The sequence below is a fragment of the Eucyclogobius newberryi genome, unplaced genomic scaffold (genome assembly GCF_026437365.1).
Source record: "Eucyclogobius newberryi isolate DKJ021-1_F unplaced genomic scaffold, fEucNew1.0.hap1 SCAF_1, whole genome shotgun sequence".
NCBI lineage: Eukaryota > Metazoa > Chordata > Actinopteri > Gobiiformes > Gobiidae > Eucyclogobius > Eucyclogobius newberryi.
In genome coordinates this window covers 27,949,938-27,967,020 of record NW_027315723.1, presented here as the reverse complement: position 1 = coordinate 27,967,020, position 17,083 = coordinate 27,949,938, and the positions used below count along the sequence as shown (strand labels likewise).

The following is a 17,083-nucleotide window of genomic DNA, read 5'->3' as shown; positions in this document are numbered from 1 at the left end:
CAACTATTACAAAAGGATTTAATTATGAAATGATTTAATAGTACATTGCTCATCAAGCTACAACAGACATTTGTGCCGATGACTACCTTAAGTATGATAGCAAACTCACGGGAAGTTTTTGATTGCAGAGATAGTACAGTTTGAAACTTTTCTGCCGTTCATTCAGTTCATCCTTTGAGATACGATTGTTTCGGGTTCACGTTGGGTCCACTGAGCGCACTCGCTGGTGTAGTAGTTTTCTATAAGAGGGAAACATCTGGTGTCTCTACTTTGATGCCCTGCTTGCTTTCATGTGAAGGTTTTCTGATGTGGAAAACCAGTCTCATGAGGAAAGACAGAGGCGAGAACAGGAAGGAACTGCAGCCATGACAGGACTGTTGGTTAAGTGAGATACAGTTAGAGTTGTCAATCTGAAACTTCAAGTATAAAACACTACCAATACACATACCAGCATTTTGAATAGAGGCTGTTAATGAACTGTTAAATTAGAGTTTTGATCATCTATCTAATAAGTATGAATCTATTCAAAAAGTATCCCTAATGCATGTATTATTCTGTTGGGATGGGATTTGGTGTTATTTTGTCATTATGGATTACATTTATTGTATGTTAGCATTAGCTTAGAGACAAAACCACATACTTTTATAAACATATAGATGTCCTCAGGTGAAGCATTTACATGGTACGTAAGAGACTTAACAGCTGCCTGTGATTATCCATCTGTAACTCACGCTCCGCTTTGTGTTCATTAATTCAATGAAATTTCCCCATGTGTAGACAATAAAGGATTATCTTATCTTATCTCATTATTGATTAATTTTAGCGAGACTCAACTAATTCCCCATTGAATGGAGCAGGAAGTGGAGCTCCGCATTTTTGAAGCAACCGGAACTAGCCGGTCGGTTTTGTGTGAAAAGGTCTTATCTGTCCCAGGGGCTCGAGATCGTGTAGAGCTATGCGCTTTCAACATAAAAGCTCCAGTGTTTACCATCTGCAGAAAGGGCCTTATTGTGAAAAGGTCAATGAGGCAATGCACAAACTCTCTGGCCGATTATTAAAAAAATCTAGTTTGTTTCAGCGGCGACTCTGGCAGCAGTTGTAACCATGGAGACACATGGACATGCATTACATCATATCATAATTGCAGATTTCACAGAAAATTGGAAGCTGTCTGGCTTAAAAGGGCAGTCATGGTGGAAAGTGGAAGTTTCAGTCAACACATCTGCATTGATGTCAGTGTAATCCCTCATTCGTCCAGGAGTGTTCCATTGTAGAAAAAGATTCAGTTATGGCAGGGGTGGACAATTATTTTCCTCCGAGGGCCATATTTGAATCCAGGCAAGTAGCGGAGGGCCGGCCCGCGATCATTGGTGTGAAAAATTAAAATCAAAAAAATTAAATATCAAATAAAATATCACGTTTCTGTAAAATATAGGCTATTGAATCTATTATTTAATTCATTTCACGTCATATTTATTAAGGATACAAGTGCAGACAGATGCCTGAGGGCAAAAAAGGAAGCCTTTTTTTTATTTTATTTTTTTTATTATTTGACATGTTTGGGGGCCCGGATTATAAAGACAAACGGGCCACAAGCGGCCCACGGCCCGTAGTTTGCCTACCCCTGAGTCATGGTCATCTGAAGTGTGAGTGTTGAAACTACAACGGAATCTTTTTCTACAACACATCAGCACGGATGTAGATTCATAAAACTGGTACACATAACGTGTTCTTTTAGAATGGGAAAAACTATAGATAGATCAAATGTGAAAAACAGAACTAGTTCTGTTTAAACACTTACCAAATGCATTCCTAACGTAATTATTCACCACAACTTGTTTTTAAGTGCCCATTGATCTCAGAGCAAGTTTTGCTGTTACAATAAAGCTAACAAACACTAGCTACCAGTGCACTTCCTGCTTTGCAGAGAATAAAACGGTCCACAATTAGATGCAGACAGCACACCGAAATCTATTTTTCTTCATTTATTTTTAAAAACAAAAACACGAAACAACAAAAACCAGCGAGACAAGACCAGAGAGGAACAAATTGGGTCAATTGAAATTAAGAATTTGGGAAGGTGGGTCATCCAACGAAAAAGAACGTTTAGGCACACAAAGTCCAGATCTTTGTCAAATTTGTCAATTTTCAAGTTGAGTCCATATGTGATTTTCTGTCAGTTATTCCAGTCGAGTCCTTCATCGTCTGCGCCACTTGTGTCCTCTAATTTTTTGTGACGGCCTTTTTCCCCCAGCAGCCAGACGTTTGTTCTAAAGATATCCATATATTGTGTCCATGGCAGGGGTTTTGAGGCCCAGATACATTCCAAAATCGAGTGGGATGGTGGTGTCCAAAACTATCTGAAATGCTTTGTTAAATTCTCTCCAATATTTTTGTACAACAGGACAGTCCACAAACACATGATAATGGTGGTCCTCCTGGCAACCACTATTTGTTCAAACATTCAGCCCCTCCATGTGAGTAGGGAGCACTGGAGTAGGGAGGGACATGGAGTTAAAAAAAAAACTGGTCAGATTCTTCCAACATAGTATTTGTGGACTTTGAGAAGTACACACATTTTCTCACTCGTCTGTCAAAATCACCCTCCAATTTAATTTTAAAGTATTAGATTGGCTATCCAGGTCATTAATGCATTATATGATTTAGATATTATTCCCCTTGGAAGTTCTGATTTATATGCTTTTGTACATATGTCAGTCTGAGAGTTAAAATGGGTGTTGCTTTGTTTACATAATGTATTGGTTATAACTCCTTAAACTTTGGTCATAAGCCAACCATCTAAAGAGTTTAACATCTTTGTTTAATTTATATGTCTTCCATGTCGTAAGCACAGAGTTTACCCAGGGATTCTCTACTTCCTCCAGAAGACTGGGCGGTTTGTTGTCTGTCAGTAAAGTCTGCTTCTACAAAGCATCTGAACTGGGACCAATCAGATTTCACTTTAACACATGGAAGAAATCATGTTCAGTCCCTTTAACAAAGCATAAACAAAGATTTAATGAGCAAGTAGATTATTAAGAACTAAGTAAGTAGTCACTATAGTAACTACTTAATATCCTAAACTTAGTAGTTACTAAGCCGGTTTATGCTTTATTAAGGCTACTTAAGGTGTATTTACTATAAAGTGGTAACAATAGGCTATGTATTGTATTCAAATTTGTCCTTTATCTTATACTGTCAGCGAGTCACTGAAATCTCAATGAAATGAAGCGATTAGAAGTCCTGGTCCCATCCTGAAAACTCCTCCTCGGCTTTCGTTTGGTCGTGTGGAAAACTATCAAAGTTTGTGTAGCAAGGGCCCTAAAGCACAAGCAGACACACAGAGAAAATCAATAATGAATTTGAATATATAATTTGATTTTGCAGTACTATGTGGGCTCATTCATATCATTTCTGGGATGCTTTCCAGAATGCTAATTAATTTCCTCCTGTTGTCTGACTTGCCTTGCGTACGAGTCGGACCGTGGGAGCCTCGAGCTGTCCTACGCGCAGCTTGTGCCAGTTCATGCTGCTGAACCATCTGAAAACAGTAGTAGCAACAGATTACACACATGCTCATTCATGATTAGTTGCCGTGGTTACCTGTGATGCCGGACGTCTTTGATTCCATTCTTGGTGTTTCCTAACCTTTGACCTGGTCGCGGCCTACAACATAAAGTAAAATATCTGTACATTTGATTTCCCTGTTGCATATTCTTTGTAGGTTTTATTCATGATTGGTCAAAACAACCACCTAAGAAAAGATTTAAAGGTGCTCTAAGTAACTTCAACCAGATAGAATTGCTATGCTATGTTCCACAGTATGGTATTAGATTTATCTTCATGGAGACAAGTAGGTGGAGAGGAGGTAGGAGGAGTTGGGGGTGTGGGGAGCAGGTGGGACGAGCTGGAGATGTGGGGAGGAGGTGGGACGAGCTGTGGGGAGGAGGTGGGACGAGCTGGAGATGTGAGGAGGAGGTGGGACGAGCTGTGGGGAGGAGGTGGGACGAGCTGGAGATGTGAGGAGGAGGTGGGACGAGCTGTGGGGAGGAGGTGGGACGAGCTGGAGATGTGGGGAGGAGGTGGAACGAGCTGTGGGGAGGAGGTGGGACGAGCTGGAGATGTGAGGAGGAGGTGGGACGAGCTGTGGGGAGGAGGTGGGATGAGCTGGAGATGTGGGGAGGAGGTGGGACGAGCTGGAGATGTGAGGAGGAGGTGGAACGAGATGTGGGGAGGAGGTGGGACGAGCTGGAGATGTGAGGAGGAGGTGGAACGAGCTGTGGGGAGGAGGTGGGACGAGCTGGAGATGTGAGGAGGAGGTGGGACGAGCTGTGGGGAGGAGGTGGGACGAGCTGGAGATGTGAGGAGGAGGTGGGACGAGCTGTGGGGAGGAGGTGGGACGAGCTGGAGATGTGGGGAGGAGGTGGGACGAGCTGGAGATGTGAGGAGGAGGTGGGACGAGCTGTGGGGAGGAGGTGGGACGAGCTGGAGATGTGGGGAGGAGGTGGGACGAGCTGGAGATGTGAGGAGGAGGTGGAACGAGCTGTGGGGAGGAGGTGGGACGAGCTGGAGATGTGAGGAGGAGGTGGGACGAGCTGTGGGGAGGAGGTGGGACGAGCTGGAGATGTGGGGAGGAGGTGGGACGAGCTGGGGGAGGAGGTGGGACGAGCTGGAGATGTGAGGAGGAGGTGGAACGAGCTGTGGGGAGGAGGTGGGACGAGCTGGAGATGTGAGGAGGAGGTGGGACGAGCTGGAGATGTGGGGAGGAGGTGGGACGAGCTGGGGGAGGAGGTGGGACGAGCTGTGGGGAGGAGGTGGGACGAGCTGGAGCTGTGGGGAGGAGGTGGGACGAGCTGGAGATGTGAGGAGGAGGTGGGACGAGCTGTGGGGAGGAGGTGGGACGAGCTGGAGATGTGAGGAGGAGGTGGGAGGAGCTGGAGATGTGGGGAGGAGGTGGGACGAGCTGGAGATGTGGGGAGGAGGTGGGACGAGCTGGAGCTGTGGGGAGGAGGTGGGAGGAGCTGGAGATGTGGGGAGGAGGTGGGAGGAGCTGGAGATGTGAGGAGGAGGTGGGACGAGCTGGAGATGTGGGGAGGAGGTGGGAGGAGCTGGAGATGTGGGGAGGAGGTGGGACGAGCTGGGGGAGGAGGTGGGACGAGCTGGAGATGTGAGGAGGAGGTGGGACGAGCTGGAGATGTGAGGAGGAGGTGGGACGAGCTGGAGATGTGGGGAGGAGGTGGGACGAGCTGGAGATGTGGGGAGGAGGTGGGACGAGCTGGGGGAGGAGGTGGGACGAGCTGGAGCTGTGGGGAGGAGGTGGGACGAGCTGGAGATGTGGGGAGGAGGTGGGACGAGCTGTGGGGAGGAGGTGGGACGAGCTGGAGATGTGAGGAGGAGGTGGGAGGAGCTGGAGATGTGGGGAGGAGGTGGGACGAGCTGGAGATGTGGGGAGGAGGTGGGACGAGCTGGAGCTGTGGGGAGGAGGTGGGAGGAGCTGGAGATGTGGGGAGGAGGTGGGAGGAGCTGGAGATGTGAGGAGGAGGTGGGACGAGCTGGAGATGTGGGGAGGAGGTGGGAGGAGCTGGAGATGTGAGGAGGAGGTGGGACGAGCTGGAGACGTGGGGAGGAGGTGGGACGAGCTGGAGATGTGGGGAGGAGGTGGGAGGAGCTGGAGACGTGGGGAGGAGGTGGGACGAGCTGGAGATGTGGGGAGGAGGTGGGACGAGCTGTGGGGAGGAGGTGGGACGAGCTGGAGATGTGAGGAGGAGGTGGGAGGAGCTGGAGATGTGGGGAGGAGGTGGGACGAGCTGGAGATGTGGGGAGGAGGTGGGACGAGCTGGAGCTGTGGGGAGGAGGTGGGAGGAGCTGGAGATGTGGGGAGGAGGTGGGAGGAGCTGGAGATGTGAGGAGGAGGTGGGACGAGCTGGAGATGTGGGGAGGAGGTGGGAGGAGCTGGAGATGTGAGGAGGAGGTGGGACGAGCTGGAGACGTGGGGAGGAGGTGGGACGAGCTGGAGATGTGGGGAGGAGGTGGGAGGAGCTGGAGACGTGGGGAGGAGGTGGGAGGAGCTGGAGATGTGGGGAGGAGGTGGGAGGAGCTGGAGACGTGGGGAGGAGGTGGGAGGAGCTGGAGATGTGGGGAGGAGGTGGGAGGAGCTGGAGATGTGAGGAGGAGGTGGGACGAGCTGGAGACGTGGGGAGGAGGTGGGACGAGCTGGAGACGTGGGGAGGAGGTGGGAGGAGCTGGAGATGTGGGGAGGAGGTGGGACGAGCTGGTTATCTGCTCTGTCCCTGATATTTAAACAAACTAACTAAACTACATTTTTCATGCTGCACAATGTTTGTCACACACTAGAATCACCTCTAGAATTGTTCTTTTGACTTATTCATTGTTCATTGTTTTATGTTGCAACAAATCACCAAGACAAGTGCCTATGTTTGGGGAATTTTGTTAATTGACAATGGCAATAAACCCTTTCTGGTTCTGATCTGGTTCTGGTTCTGGTTCTGGTTCTGGTTCTGGTTCTGATGGAGTTAGTGTCTCTTACCTGCACAGCTTACTGATAATGGACTTGGCTGCTTCACTTAAGTAAGGAGGATACTTTAGTACTCCATCGAGGATCTTGGCGTAAATCTTCTGAGGTTCTGAGCTCGAAAAAGGAGGGCTGGAGGTAAACACAATATCAAAACGTAAAGAAATGGCATAACATAACATCTGTCTAAGTACACGAAAAAACATGAACAAATTGAACTACTGCTACATGTACCACAAATCACTGCTGCCACCTACTGGTTAAAACATGCCTTACAAATTGTCTATATGTTTTGCTGTTATGTTATAAATAAATAAATAAATAAATAAATAAATAAATAAATAAATAAATAAATAAATAAATAAATAAATAAATAAATAAATAAATAAATAAATAAATAAATAAATAAATAAATAAATAAATAAATAATAATAATAATAATAATAATAATAATAATAATAATAATAATAATAATAATAATAATAATAATAATAATAATAATAATAATAATAATAATAATAATAATAATAATAATAATAATAATAATAATAATAATAATAATAATAATAATAATAATAATAATAATAATAATAATAATAATAATACAAAAATGCTTACCTTCCTGCTAGAAGCTCAAAAATCAGAATTCCCAGGGACCAAAAATCTACAGCAAAGTCATGTCCCTGGTTTTGAATGATTTCTGGTGCCATGTATTCAGGTGTACCCACAAAGGAATAAGTCTTGTCCCCACGATTCAACTCCTTAGCAAAACCAAAGTCTACCTATGTCATAATCAGGGAAAAGTGACAGAATATAAGTAGCCAGTATCATATTGTGGATGTGTCACTGTTCCACTGACCAGTTTGACATATCCTCTCAGATCCAGCATCAGGTTCTCTGGCTTTAGGTCTCGATACATTATGTTCTTCTTATGCAAGTATGCATAAGCCTCCACCACACAGGCTGTGCAGAAGACCGCGATGGTCTCATCAAAACGGCCCCTGATCAAAGACACATGACATTATCATGAACTTGCTCTAATTAGCTTTCAAATGCCATCACGTTAATGGTGTTGCTCTCGACAGGGAAAGAGATGTCAACATGGATGCCTTTTTCATCCTACATCTGCACCATTTTATACGCCAACATTCATGTATTCTCAACTAGAAACTATTCTTATTTTAGTAAAAGCTTTGCTTTACCTCCCCTAAATGACTAAACCTTAAAGTTTACAGACTATTTGCATTTCTTACACCTGTATTAGTTTTGTCGGTTTATTAATTTTGTTTATAGTAAAATATAATTTGTGCATTATTTAATGTGTTGTTAGATTAAATTAACTACAAACTACAAAACCATTTCTTACTCACTATTATTGTTGTTATATTGATGTTTTGGCACATTTGGTGTAAATTACATATGTAAATGATAGAATAGTGTATGAAATGGATGCGCAGCTTACACTTCTTTAAGCTTGGTCCACACTTCCCCACCACCACAAAACTCCATCAACATGTATATGTATCTCGAGTCTTTAAAAGCAGCGTGAAGCCTAGAGAATAAAAAGTCATATTTGATTCAAAAAGTGTCTCTTGAGTATTGCATTTTTAGAAATACTTTGTAGACAATGCCTTGTTTAACTTTTACCTCACAATGAAGTCACACTGAATGGCCTTTAGGATCTTTTTCTCAAACAGCATGTGCTCCTCTTGTCGCTTAGCAACGATCTGCTTCTTACTGACCCGTTTCATGGCATAATATTTCCCATGATTCACTGTGGTCATCTGGAAACATAGACAAAGGATGTGTAGTGCAAAAATTACAGAACACTGCCATTATAAATAAAGTAAAAACAGATTTGCCACTCTAAAGAGGAAAACCACACTCACAAGCGAAACCCGCCCAAATCCTCCGACCCCCAGAGTCACCGGGTCACCCTGGTAACGACCCTCCTGATACATGACCGGAATAAGGTCCTTGAATCTCAGTGTGGAACTGGGACTGAAACATTTTATTATTTATTACACATGTTTTTAGGGTTAGGGTTCCAGAGTCATTTTGAAACAGCTGTAGATTTTAATCAATTCTAAGTTACATACAAAATAAATGTCACCTGGAATTTTCTGGAACTTCTTTATCCTGCTGCATGACTTTGGAACTGTAGCAAACAAGAATCAATCATACACAGCAATAACCTCAACCTGATACATCACACGTTATCTGATACGCACTCATCAAAAAGTTCCAGTTGTTCAATTGGAATCGTCTCCTCAAAAACCCTGCGAAAAAGAAAGGGACAAAGGGCAATTACAACGGCAAGACACACCACTGGCCAAACAGAGTTATGGATTTGACTGAGTCTCCATAGTTCAGCATCGACTCACTCCTTATCGATGGAGAAGCAGGTGACAGGGCCATCAGCAGTGCAGGTGGCGGTTCTCAACACCTCACTGCAAGAGAACATTGCACCTGTCAACTCCACACCACAGGATTGTATTCATTAGCATCCGCAAAGAGGAGCTGTCAGTCTTTGTCCAATGTGTTCACTTTTACTGGTAGCTACTGGATACAATGCTGTATGAACAAGAAACTGCCTGACCATACACACATACATACATACATACATACATACATACATACATACATACATACATACATACATACATACATACATACATACATACATACATACATACATACATACATACATACATACATACATACATACATACATACATACATACATACACACACACACACACACACACACACACACACATACATACATACATACATACATATTCATACATACATATTCATACATACATACATACATACACACACACACACACACGTATACATACACACACACACACATACACACACACACACACACAAACATACACACACACACACACACACACACAAACATACATACACACACACACACACACACACACACACATACATACATACACACACACACACACACATACATACATACATATGCACACACACACACACACACACACACACACAGACACACACACATACATACATACATATGCACACACACACACACACACATACATACACACACACACACACACACACATACATACATACATACATACATACATATGCACACACACACACACACACACACACACACAGACACACACACATACATACATACATATGCACACACACACATACATACACACACACAGACACACACACATACATACATACATACATATGCACACACACACACACACACACACACACATACATACACACACACACACAGACACACACACACACATACATAACTTATTTGGATTGTAAGTTTGGAGTTGCAAAAATAGTGAATCTCCTGTCTTCCGTCTGAAATTTTGACACAATTAAATTTAAATTTAAATGTGGACGCAACTTACAAGCTTCCATGGTGCGCTCTCTCTACAGGGCCATAAAGAGCTTGACAGCAGCCAATAGGAACATTCAGTATGCAACAGTAAGTTGCACAAGGCTCTCATAAAATAATGCCCGGAGGCTAAACTGGTGCTGTTGCCATGGTTACCGTATAAGGGCCTGCTCCCCGAAATGCTCGCCTTTTCCCATTCTGCGGATCTGCTTCTGATGCCCGTTCACGTTCTTCGTTACCAGCACCTGAGGGGATCACATGGTGAGGAAGGCATTAATGCAATAGGCACTTACTGCCAGTGCTCAAGCTGTGTACCTCGCCTTTAAGGATGATGTAGAAGGCATTTCCCTCAGCTCCCTCTCGTACTATATTGTCTTTGTCCTGATACTTCACCTGAAATAAAACAAAGGCGGCGATGTAAATGTGCATTATTGGAATATTTCAATAATGCCTCCTGTTGGTGCCAGAGTCAGGACTAAACATGGACCGGCCTCCTGTTGGTGCCAGAGTCAGGACTAAACATGGACCGGCCTCCTGTTGGTGCCAGAGTCAGGACTAAACATGGACCGACCTCCTGCTGGTGCCAGAGTCAGGACTAAACATGGACCGGCCTCTTGCTGGTGCCAGAGTCAGGACTAAACATGGACCGGCCTCCTGCTGGTGCCAGAGTCAGGACTAAACATGGGCCGGCCTCCTGCTGGTGCCAGAGTCAGGACTAAACATGGACCGACCTCCTGCTGGTGCCAGAGTCAGGACTAAACATGGACCGGCCTCCTGCTGGTGCCAGAGTCAGGACTAAACATGGACCGGCCTCCTGCTGGTGCCAGAGTCAGGACTAAACATGGACCGGCCTCCTGCTGGTGCCAGAGTCAGGACTAAACATGGACCGGCCTCCTGCTGGTGCCAGAGTCTGGACTAAACATGGACCGGCCTCCTGCTGGTGCCAGAGTCTGGACTAAACATGGACCGGCCTCCTGCTGGTGCCAGAGTCTGGACTAAACATGGACCGGCCTCCTGCTGGTGCCAGAGTCAGGACTAAACATGGACCGGCCTCCTGCTGGTGCCAGAGTCAGGACTAAACATGGACCGGCCTCCTGCTGGTGCCAGAGTCAGGACTAAACATGGACCGGCCTCCTGCTGGTGCCAGAGTCAGGACTAAACATGGACCGGCCTCTTGCTGGTGCCAGAGTCAGGACTAAACATGGACCGGCCTCCTGCTGGTGCCAGAGTCAGGACTAAACATGGACCGGCCTCCTGCTGGTGCCAGAGTCAGGACTAAACATGGACCGGCCTCCTGCTGGTGCCAGAGTCAGGACTAAACATGGACCGGCCTCTTGTTGGTGCCAGAGTCAGGACTAAACATGGACCGGCCTCCTGCTGGTGCCAGAGTCAGGACTAAACATGGACCGGCCTCCTGCTGGTGCCAGAGTCAGGACTAAACATGGACCGGCCTCCTGCTGGTGCCAGAGTCAGGACTAAACATGGACCGGCCTCCTGCTGGTGCCAGAGTCAGGACTAAACATGGACCGGCCTCCTGCTGGTGCCAGAGTCAGGACTAAACATGGACCGGCCTCCTGCTGGTGCCAGAGTCAGGACTAAACATGGACCGGCCTCCTGCTGGTGCCAGAGTCTGGACTAAACATGGACCGGCCTCCTGCTGGTGCCAGAGTCTGGACTAAACATGGACCGGCCTCCTGCTGGTGCCAGAGTCAGGACTAAACATGGACCGGCCTCCTGCTGGTGCCAGAGTCAGGACTAAACATGGACCGGCCTCCTGCTGGTGCCAGAGTCAGGACTAAACATGGACCGGCCTCCTGCTGGTGCCAGAGTCAGGACTAAACATGGACCGGCCTCCTGCTGGTGCCAGAGTCAGGACTAAACATGGACCGGCCTCCTGCTGGTGCCAGAGTCAGGACTAAACATGGACCGGCCTCCTGCTGGTGCCAGAGTCAGGACTAAACATGGACCGGCCTCCTGCTGGTGCCAGAGTCAGGACTAAACATGGACCGGCCTCCTGCTGGTGCCAGAGTCAGGACTAAACATGGACCGGCCTCTTGTTGGTGCCAGAGTCAGGACTAAACATGGACCGGCCTCCTGCTGGTGCCAGAGTCAGGACTAAACATGGACCGGCCTCCTGCTGGTGCCAGAGTCAGGACTAAACATGGACCGGCCTCCTGCTGGTGCCAGAGTCAGGACTAAACATGGACCGGCCTCCTGCTGGTGCCAGAGTCAGGACTAAACATGGATTGGCCTCCTGCTGTAATTACTTTAATAGTACATAATTCCTTTTGTCAAAATAACATTACTCAAGTAGAAGTATTAAACAGTGAACCAGAAAATGACTTGAGTATGAGTAAAAAAGTAAGTGCAAATATTTGGACATGGACATTGGAAAGACAGAACATTAAGTAATGCACATAATATGATATGTTTAAAGGATAGACTTAAAAATGAGAAGAACCAAATCATATCTGGAGGTTTTGTGTTTCAAGGTTTTTAGTCTTGACCTTAAACATTTTCTCAGCCTTGTCTACTAAGTTTATGTGTGCTTTTTATGTTCTGGGTATTCAATTATGGAATGGTCAATAATACTAATTAGTCTACCTTTTCTTATGAGAATTAATGTCTAATGTTGAAAATGATAAATGACAAAAACTGTGTAATAATATAATAATGATAATAAAAAGTGTTGAATGTTTTGGTAAAATAACTTCATGAATGAAGGTAAACAACTATAAAATGTGTTACTGCTGAACCGGTCATTCAAATGTGACTTACTTCCTCCATTGAATCAAGAATTTTGGACAACTGGACATCGTTTAGGTCCTTCAAAGTGTGCGCCCTGCAGAATGAAGAGCAGATGTAAACAAACAAAGTATAATGTGGAGTGTTAGGACATCTGAGGCTCACGTTTTGAGGAAACCCATGAGCTCCTCCCGTTTCTTTTTGGACTTGTTGGTGATGATGGTCCTGTAGGTCTGCCTCTCCATGCACCACAAACGCACCACTGTCTTTGCTGCATCGACCAGTCATGTTTACAGTAATAATAACATTCATAAAAATCAGTAACATAAGACATTTGTAACAAAAACATTTTTTTGAAATCTGCAAGTCAAAGTTAAGTCCCAGGTCCTATACTTTGAGTTTTAATTACCAGGTATGTGATGTTTGCTTCTAAAGAAAAGTACGGTACTGGTAATGAATAGAAAAAGCACTGGAAACAAATATTGAGGTCCAAGACAAGTCTCAGGACTGTTAAGACCAAATTGAGCCCAAGTCTTCAAGTCAACAAAGTAGAGTTTAAGTCCAAGTCCAACTTGCAAGTCCACACCTTTGATAAAAGCTATTAGCTACATGTTTGTGTTGAAGAATGAACTAACAAGTCACTTGCTAACTTAAGCCAATATTAAGCAGAGACTATACCTACATTTAACTACTCAGTTTAATTTTTGAGGTCCAAAATGTCAAAAAGCTGTTGCAAAAACAAAAACTACAAAATTATATTACAATTTTGACTCTTTGTTGTGTTTTACCTTTAACTGTGGCTGTCCTTTTGCAGTTGTAAAGGATGGCTAACTCCCCAAAAACATCTCCGGTGGTCAGAGAGCGAAGGTCCTGTCCTGCCTGGGTCACCTGTAACTCACCACCTACAAAATAAATGAAGTGAGTTTTTATTTCATTTGTTTCACTTTTTGTCTATTTTGCCAAAGAGTGAAAGCCGAATGCACCTGCCACTATGTACATGCTGTCCCCCTCTGTGCCCTCTTTGATGACCTCATCCCCGGGGCTGTACTTGGATATCACCAGCAGCTCCACCATCATCGCAGTCTGCTCATCATCCAGCCTCTTCAAGAAGTCGTTCTTCTGAATGGCCTTGACGATCAAACTGGTCTCCCTGACGATTCAATTACAGTGTCATCACAGTGACACCGACATGAAACGTGTCATGATCAAGATTATTCAAACTAGTCTTCATTTGCAGGTAATTACCCAGTCAATTTAAAACATTGATGAGGGGGTAATTTAAAGACATTACTTCATAACTCAATCTCCTGCATTGTAGTTGTACTCACGTCCCACTTTTCTTGACTCTAGAGATCTCTAGTGTCTCTGGGATGGGTTCAGAAGCAATGACCGCGACTCGGCTCGTTCTGAACTCCTGCGCCTCTTTCCCACTCTGTACAGGAAACTCTAAACACAGAGCCGGTGATGCAATATGTAATATTAGCTTATGCTGAGCTGTGTGTTGAACAGAATGACCACTCACCTGATTCATGGCTTTGAAGCTGCTGCAGAAATTTCTCTTTCTCTCGAAGACGTTTTTCTGAAGTAGAAAATGTGTATCAACTTTTCATTTGCAGAGGTTATAGGTCACAGTCACTGAGCTGACACGGAAACAGACAAACAATGACCCACTAATGGTCACTCATTCTCAAAGACTGTGGGGCGGCAGAGGCTAAGAGGTTAGAGCACTCCTCAATCTGGCCTTGGGCAAACCATATCACCTTAAATGTAATGTGTGGACTGGAGAGGGCAGACTCGTTCCATCAGTCTACCCCAGGGCAGCTGTGGCTGTACAGCCCCTAACCCTACCCTACTTTAAATTATTATTTGTAATTCATTCATAATTCATATTATTGCTGGGGCAACCTGCCAGGGTCAGTGGGCGGCTGCAGTACAGCACCAGGGGCCCTTCTTCAGCACCAGGGGCCCTTCTTCAGCACCAGGGGCCCTTCTTCAGCACCAGGGGCCCTTCTTCAGCACCAGGGGCCCTTCTTCAGCACCAGGGACCCTTCTTCAGCACCAGGGGCCCTTCTTCAGCACCAGGGGCCCTTCTTCAGCACCAGGGGCCCTTCTTCAGCACCAGGGGCTCTTCTTAAGTAAAGTTAAAGGAGGTTTTGTCTTTTCTGCTTCTCACAGCCCAGACACAAACCATGTTCAGGAACCTGAGGTATCTCATGGAGGCCATGGAGAATATCAAGATATAGGCAAGGCCAGTATGTATTTTTGAAATTCATACTGTGAACAAAATAAATAAAGATATAAAGAAAAAATATCAAATTAACTTTAAAAGAGAAGAATGAGATGAAAAAAAATTCAGTCATATGCACAGCTAAAAATAACTGTTTTAGTCTAGATATGAACATTGTCAGAGTAGAACCTGTCTCACATCTTCAGGAAGAATGTTCCAGATTTTAGCTGCATAAAACTGAAACACAGATTCCCCATGTTTAGTCCTGACTCTGGCACCAGCAGGAGGCCGGTCCATGTTTAGTTCTGACTCTGGCACCAGCAGGAGGCCGGTCCATGTTTAGTCCTGACTCTGGCACCAGCAGGAGGCCGGTCCATGTTTAGTCCTGACTCTGGCACCAGCAGGAGGCCGGTCCATGTTTAGTCCTGACTCTGGCACCAGCAGGAGGCCGGTCCATGTTTAGTCCTGACTCTGGCACCAGTAGGAGGCCGGTCCATGTTTAGTCCTGACTCTGACACCAGCAGGAGGCCGGTCCATGTTTAGTCCTGACTCTGGGCACCAGCAGGAGGCCGGTCCATGTTTAGTTCTGACTCTGGCACCAGTAGGAGGCCGGTCCATGTTTAGTCCTGACTCTGGCATCAGTAGGAGGCCGGTCCATGTTTAGTCCTGACTCTGACACCAGCAGGAGGCCGGTCCCTGAGGTCCTCAGAGTCTGAGATGGTTCATATGGGATCTTTGGTGCTAGGCCATGGAGAGACTTGTACACAAGCAGAGCTGCTTTAAAGTCTATTCTCTGAGCCACAGGAGCCAGTGCAGAGACCTGAGAACAGGACTAATGTGATCTGAAAATAAGAGAAAATATAAATACAATATTGTACTTACCTAAGTCTTTGTTTTGTCTTTGTAGCTCTTTGTTAATCAAACATTGCTTTTCTAGTTGCTGCTTAAGATCCTCAAGTTGTTTCTCCATCTCTGTACATGACATACAATTATATTTTTAGACTTCTATATTAGCATTTAACCTTTAACATTACTCCTTCGTAGCCACAACAACTGTTCCTTTACTTTCACATCCACCTTTTTCCAGTCAACTGCACAGTGGGGAAGTAGCACAGGCCCTAAGACCTGCTGAATAATGCAGCACAATGCGAGGCAGGCAGTGGGACGTCCTCTGAACGCTCCTGCGCCCTGCTGACTCCTTTAAAGATCTGTTTTGTGTGTGTTTAAGTCTGTTAATGACACATATTATTGAAATGCTAGACTAAAACATATGGGTCATTCAACCAGCTCACTTCAAAAACAATGTTAGTCAACGTTTTAGGTAGGTCTTTGTGAATAAAGCAGTCATCTATTTTCTCATTTCGTTCCCATCGTAAATTATTGTAAAAGAAATGATTACAATTCACTGCCTTCCAAGGACAAACAATAGAGTCCAAAAATAATAAAGGTTCTATATTTAACCAAGCACAGATAAGAAGACAGGTATTTTCATTTAGATGGATGTTTTTACTATGCCTCTGTTGACAGAACAAACACTAGTTCTACAATATACACAAGCTCCACAGAAACTCAGTGGAAGTGTTTTAGACCAATCATAACATAGTTATCAGATCACATGACCCTGTGAACATTGGACATTAGACGACTGTGAATCATAAAGTTAATGCAAATAAGGTTATACTTCATAATGATAAGGCAGAATTTACATCCTCAAAATACATAAGTTGTTAAAACCTTAAACACAACACAGCAATATGTAATGCCTTCTACAAAAGTCAAATATGTGTCTGGCTTTTGATTAACCTTACTAAACAACACACTCAAGGGCCGTTGAAGTGCCCACTTAATTTATGCGCTTTCTAAGAAACCAAGCTATAAAGACAGACTGTGTGGTTAACCTCAAAGTTATTCTTTATCAACATAGAATGGAGTGTTCTCTGTTTGACATTTCCTTTTCCACAAGCCCATGGGCTACCAACCTTTATTTATTATCAGTTTGCAAAGCTTCAAAAGGACAACTATAAACTGTCAACAACAATATTAGGAGCAATTATAATCAGTTCAATTAATTATAGATCAAGTAACTTAACTGCTCGCTCAGTGTTACAGACGCAGGTGATAGTTGCTAAAAACTTTAAAAAATAACTGACGTTAA

The 17,083-nt window shown here is 44.7% G+C and overlaps 1 protein-coding gene across 1 annotated transcript; it reads right to left on the bottom strand.

The window, feature by feature from the left end:
• Nucleotides 1-3,104: 3,104 nt before the first annotated feature.
• prkg3 (protein kinase cGMP-dependent 3) lies at nt 3,105-15,913 on the bottom strand. Its single transcript, XM_072442217.1, has 21 exons — nt 15,811-15,913; nt 14,224-14,280; nt 14,030-14,147; nt 13,685-13,851; nt 13,490-13,603; nt 12,867-12,972; nt 12,735-12,798; nt 10,272-10,349; nt 10,113-10,201; nt 8,917-8,982; nt 8,764-8,811; nt 8,646-8,690; nt 8,422-8,533; nt 8,180-8,316; nt 7,995-8,084; nt 7,392-7,533; nt 7,151-7,314; nt 6,548-6,664; nt 3,604-3,666; nt 3,466-3,541; nt 3,105-3,321 (listed from the first exon to the last, which is right to left on the bottom strand). Exons 1-21 carry the CDS (start codon nt 15,911-15,913, stop codon nt 3,235-3,237), a joined length of 2,043 nt encoding a protein of 680 aa, XP_072298318.1. The 3' UTR covers nt 3,105-3,234.
• Nucleotides 15,914-17,083: the final 1,170 nt, after the last annotated feature.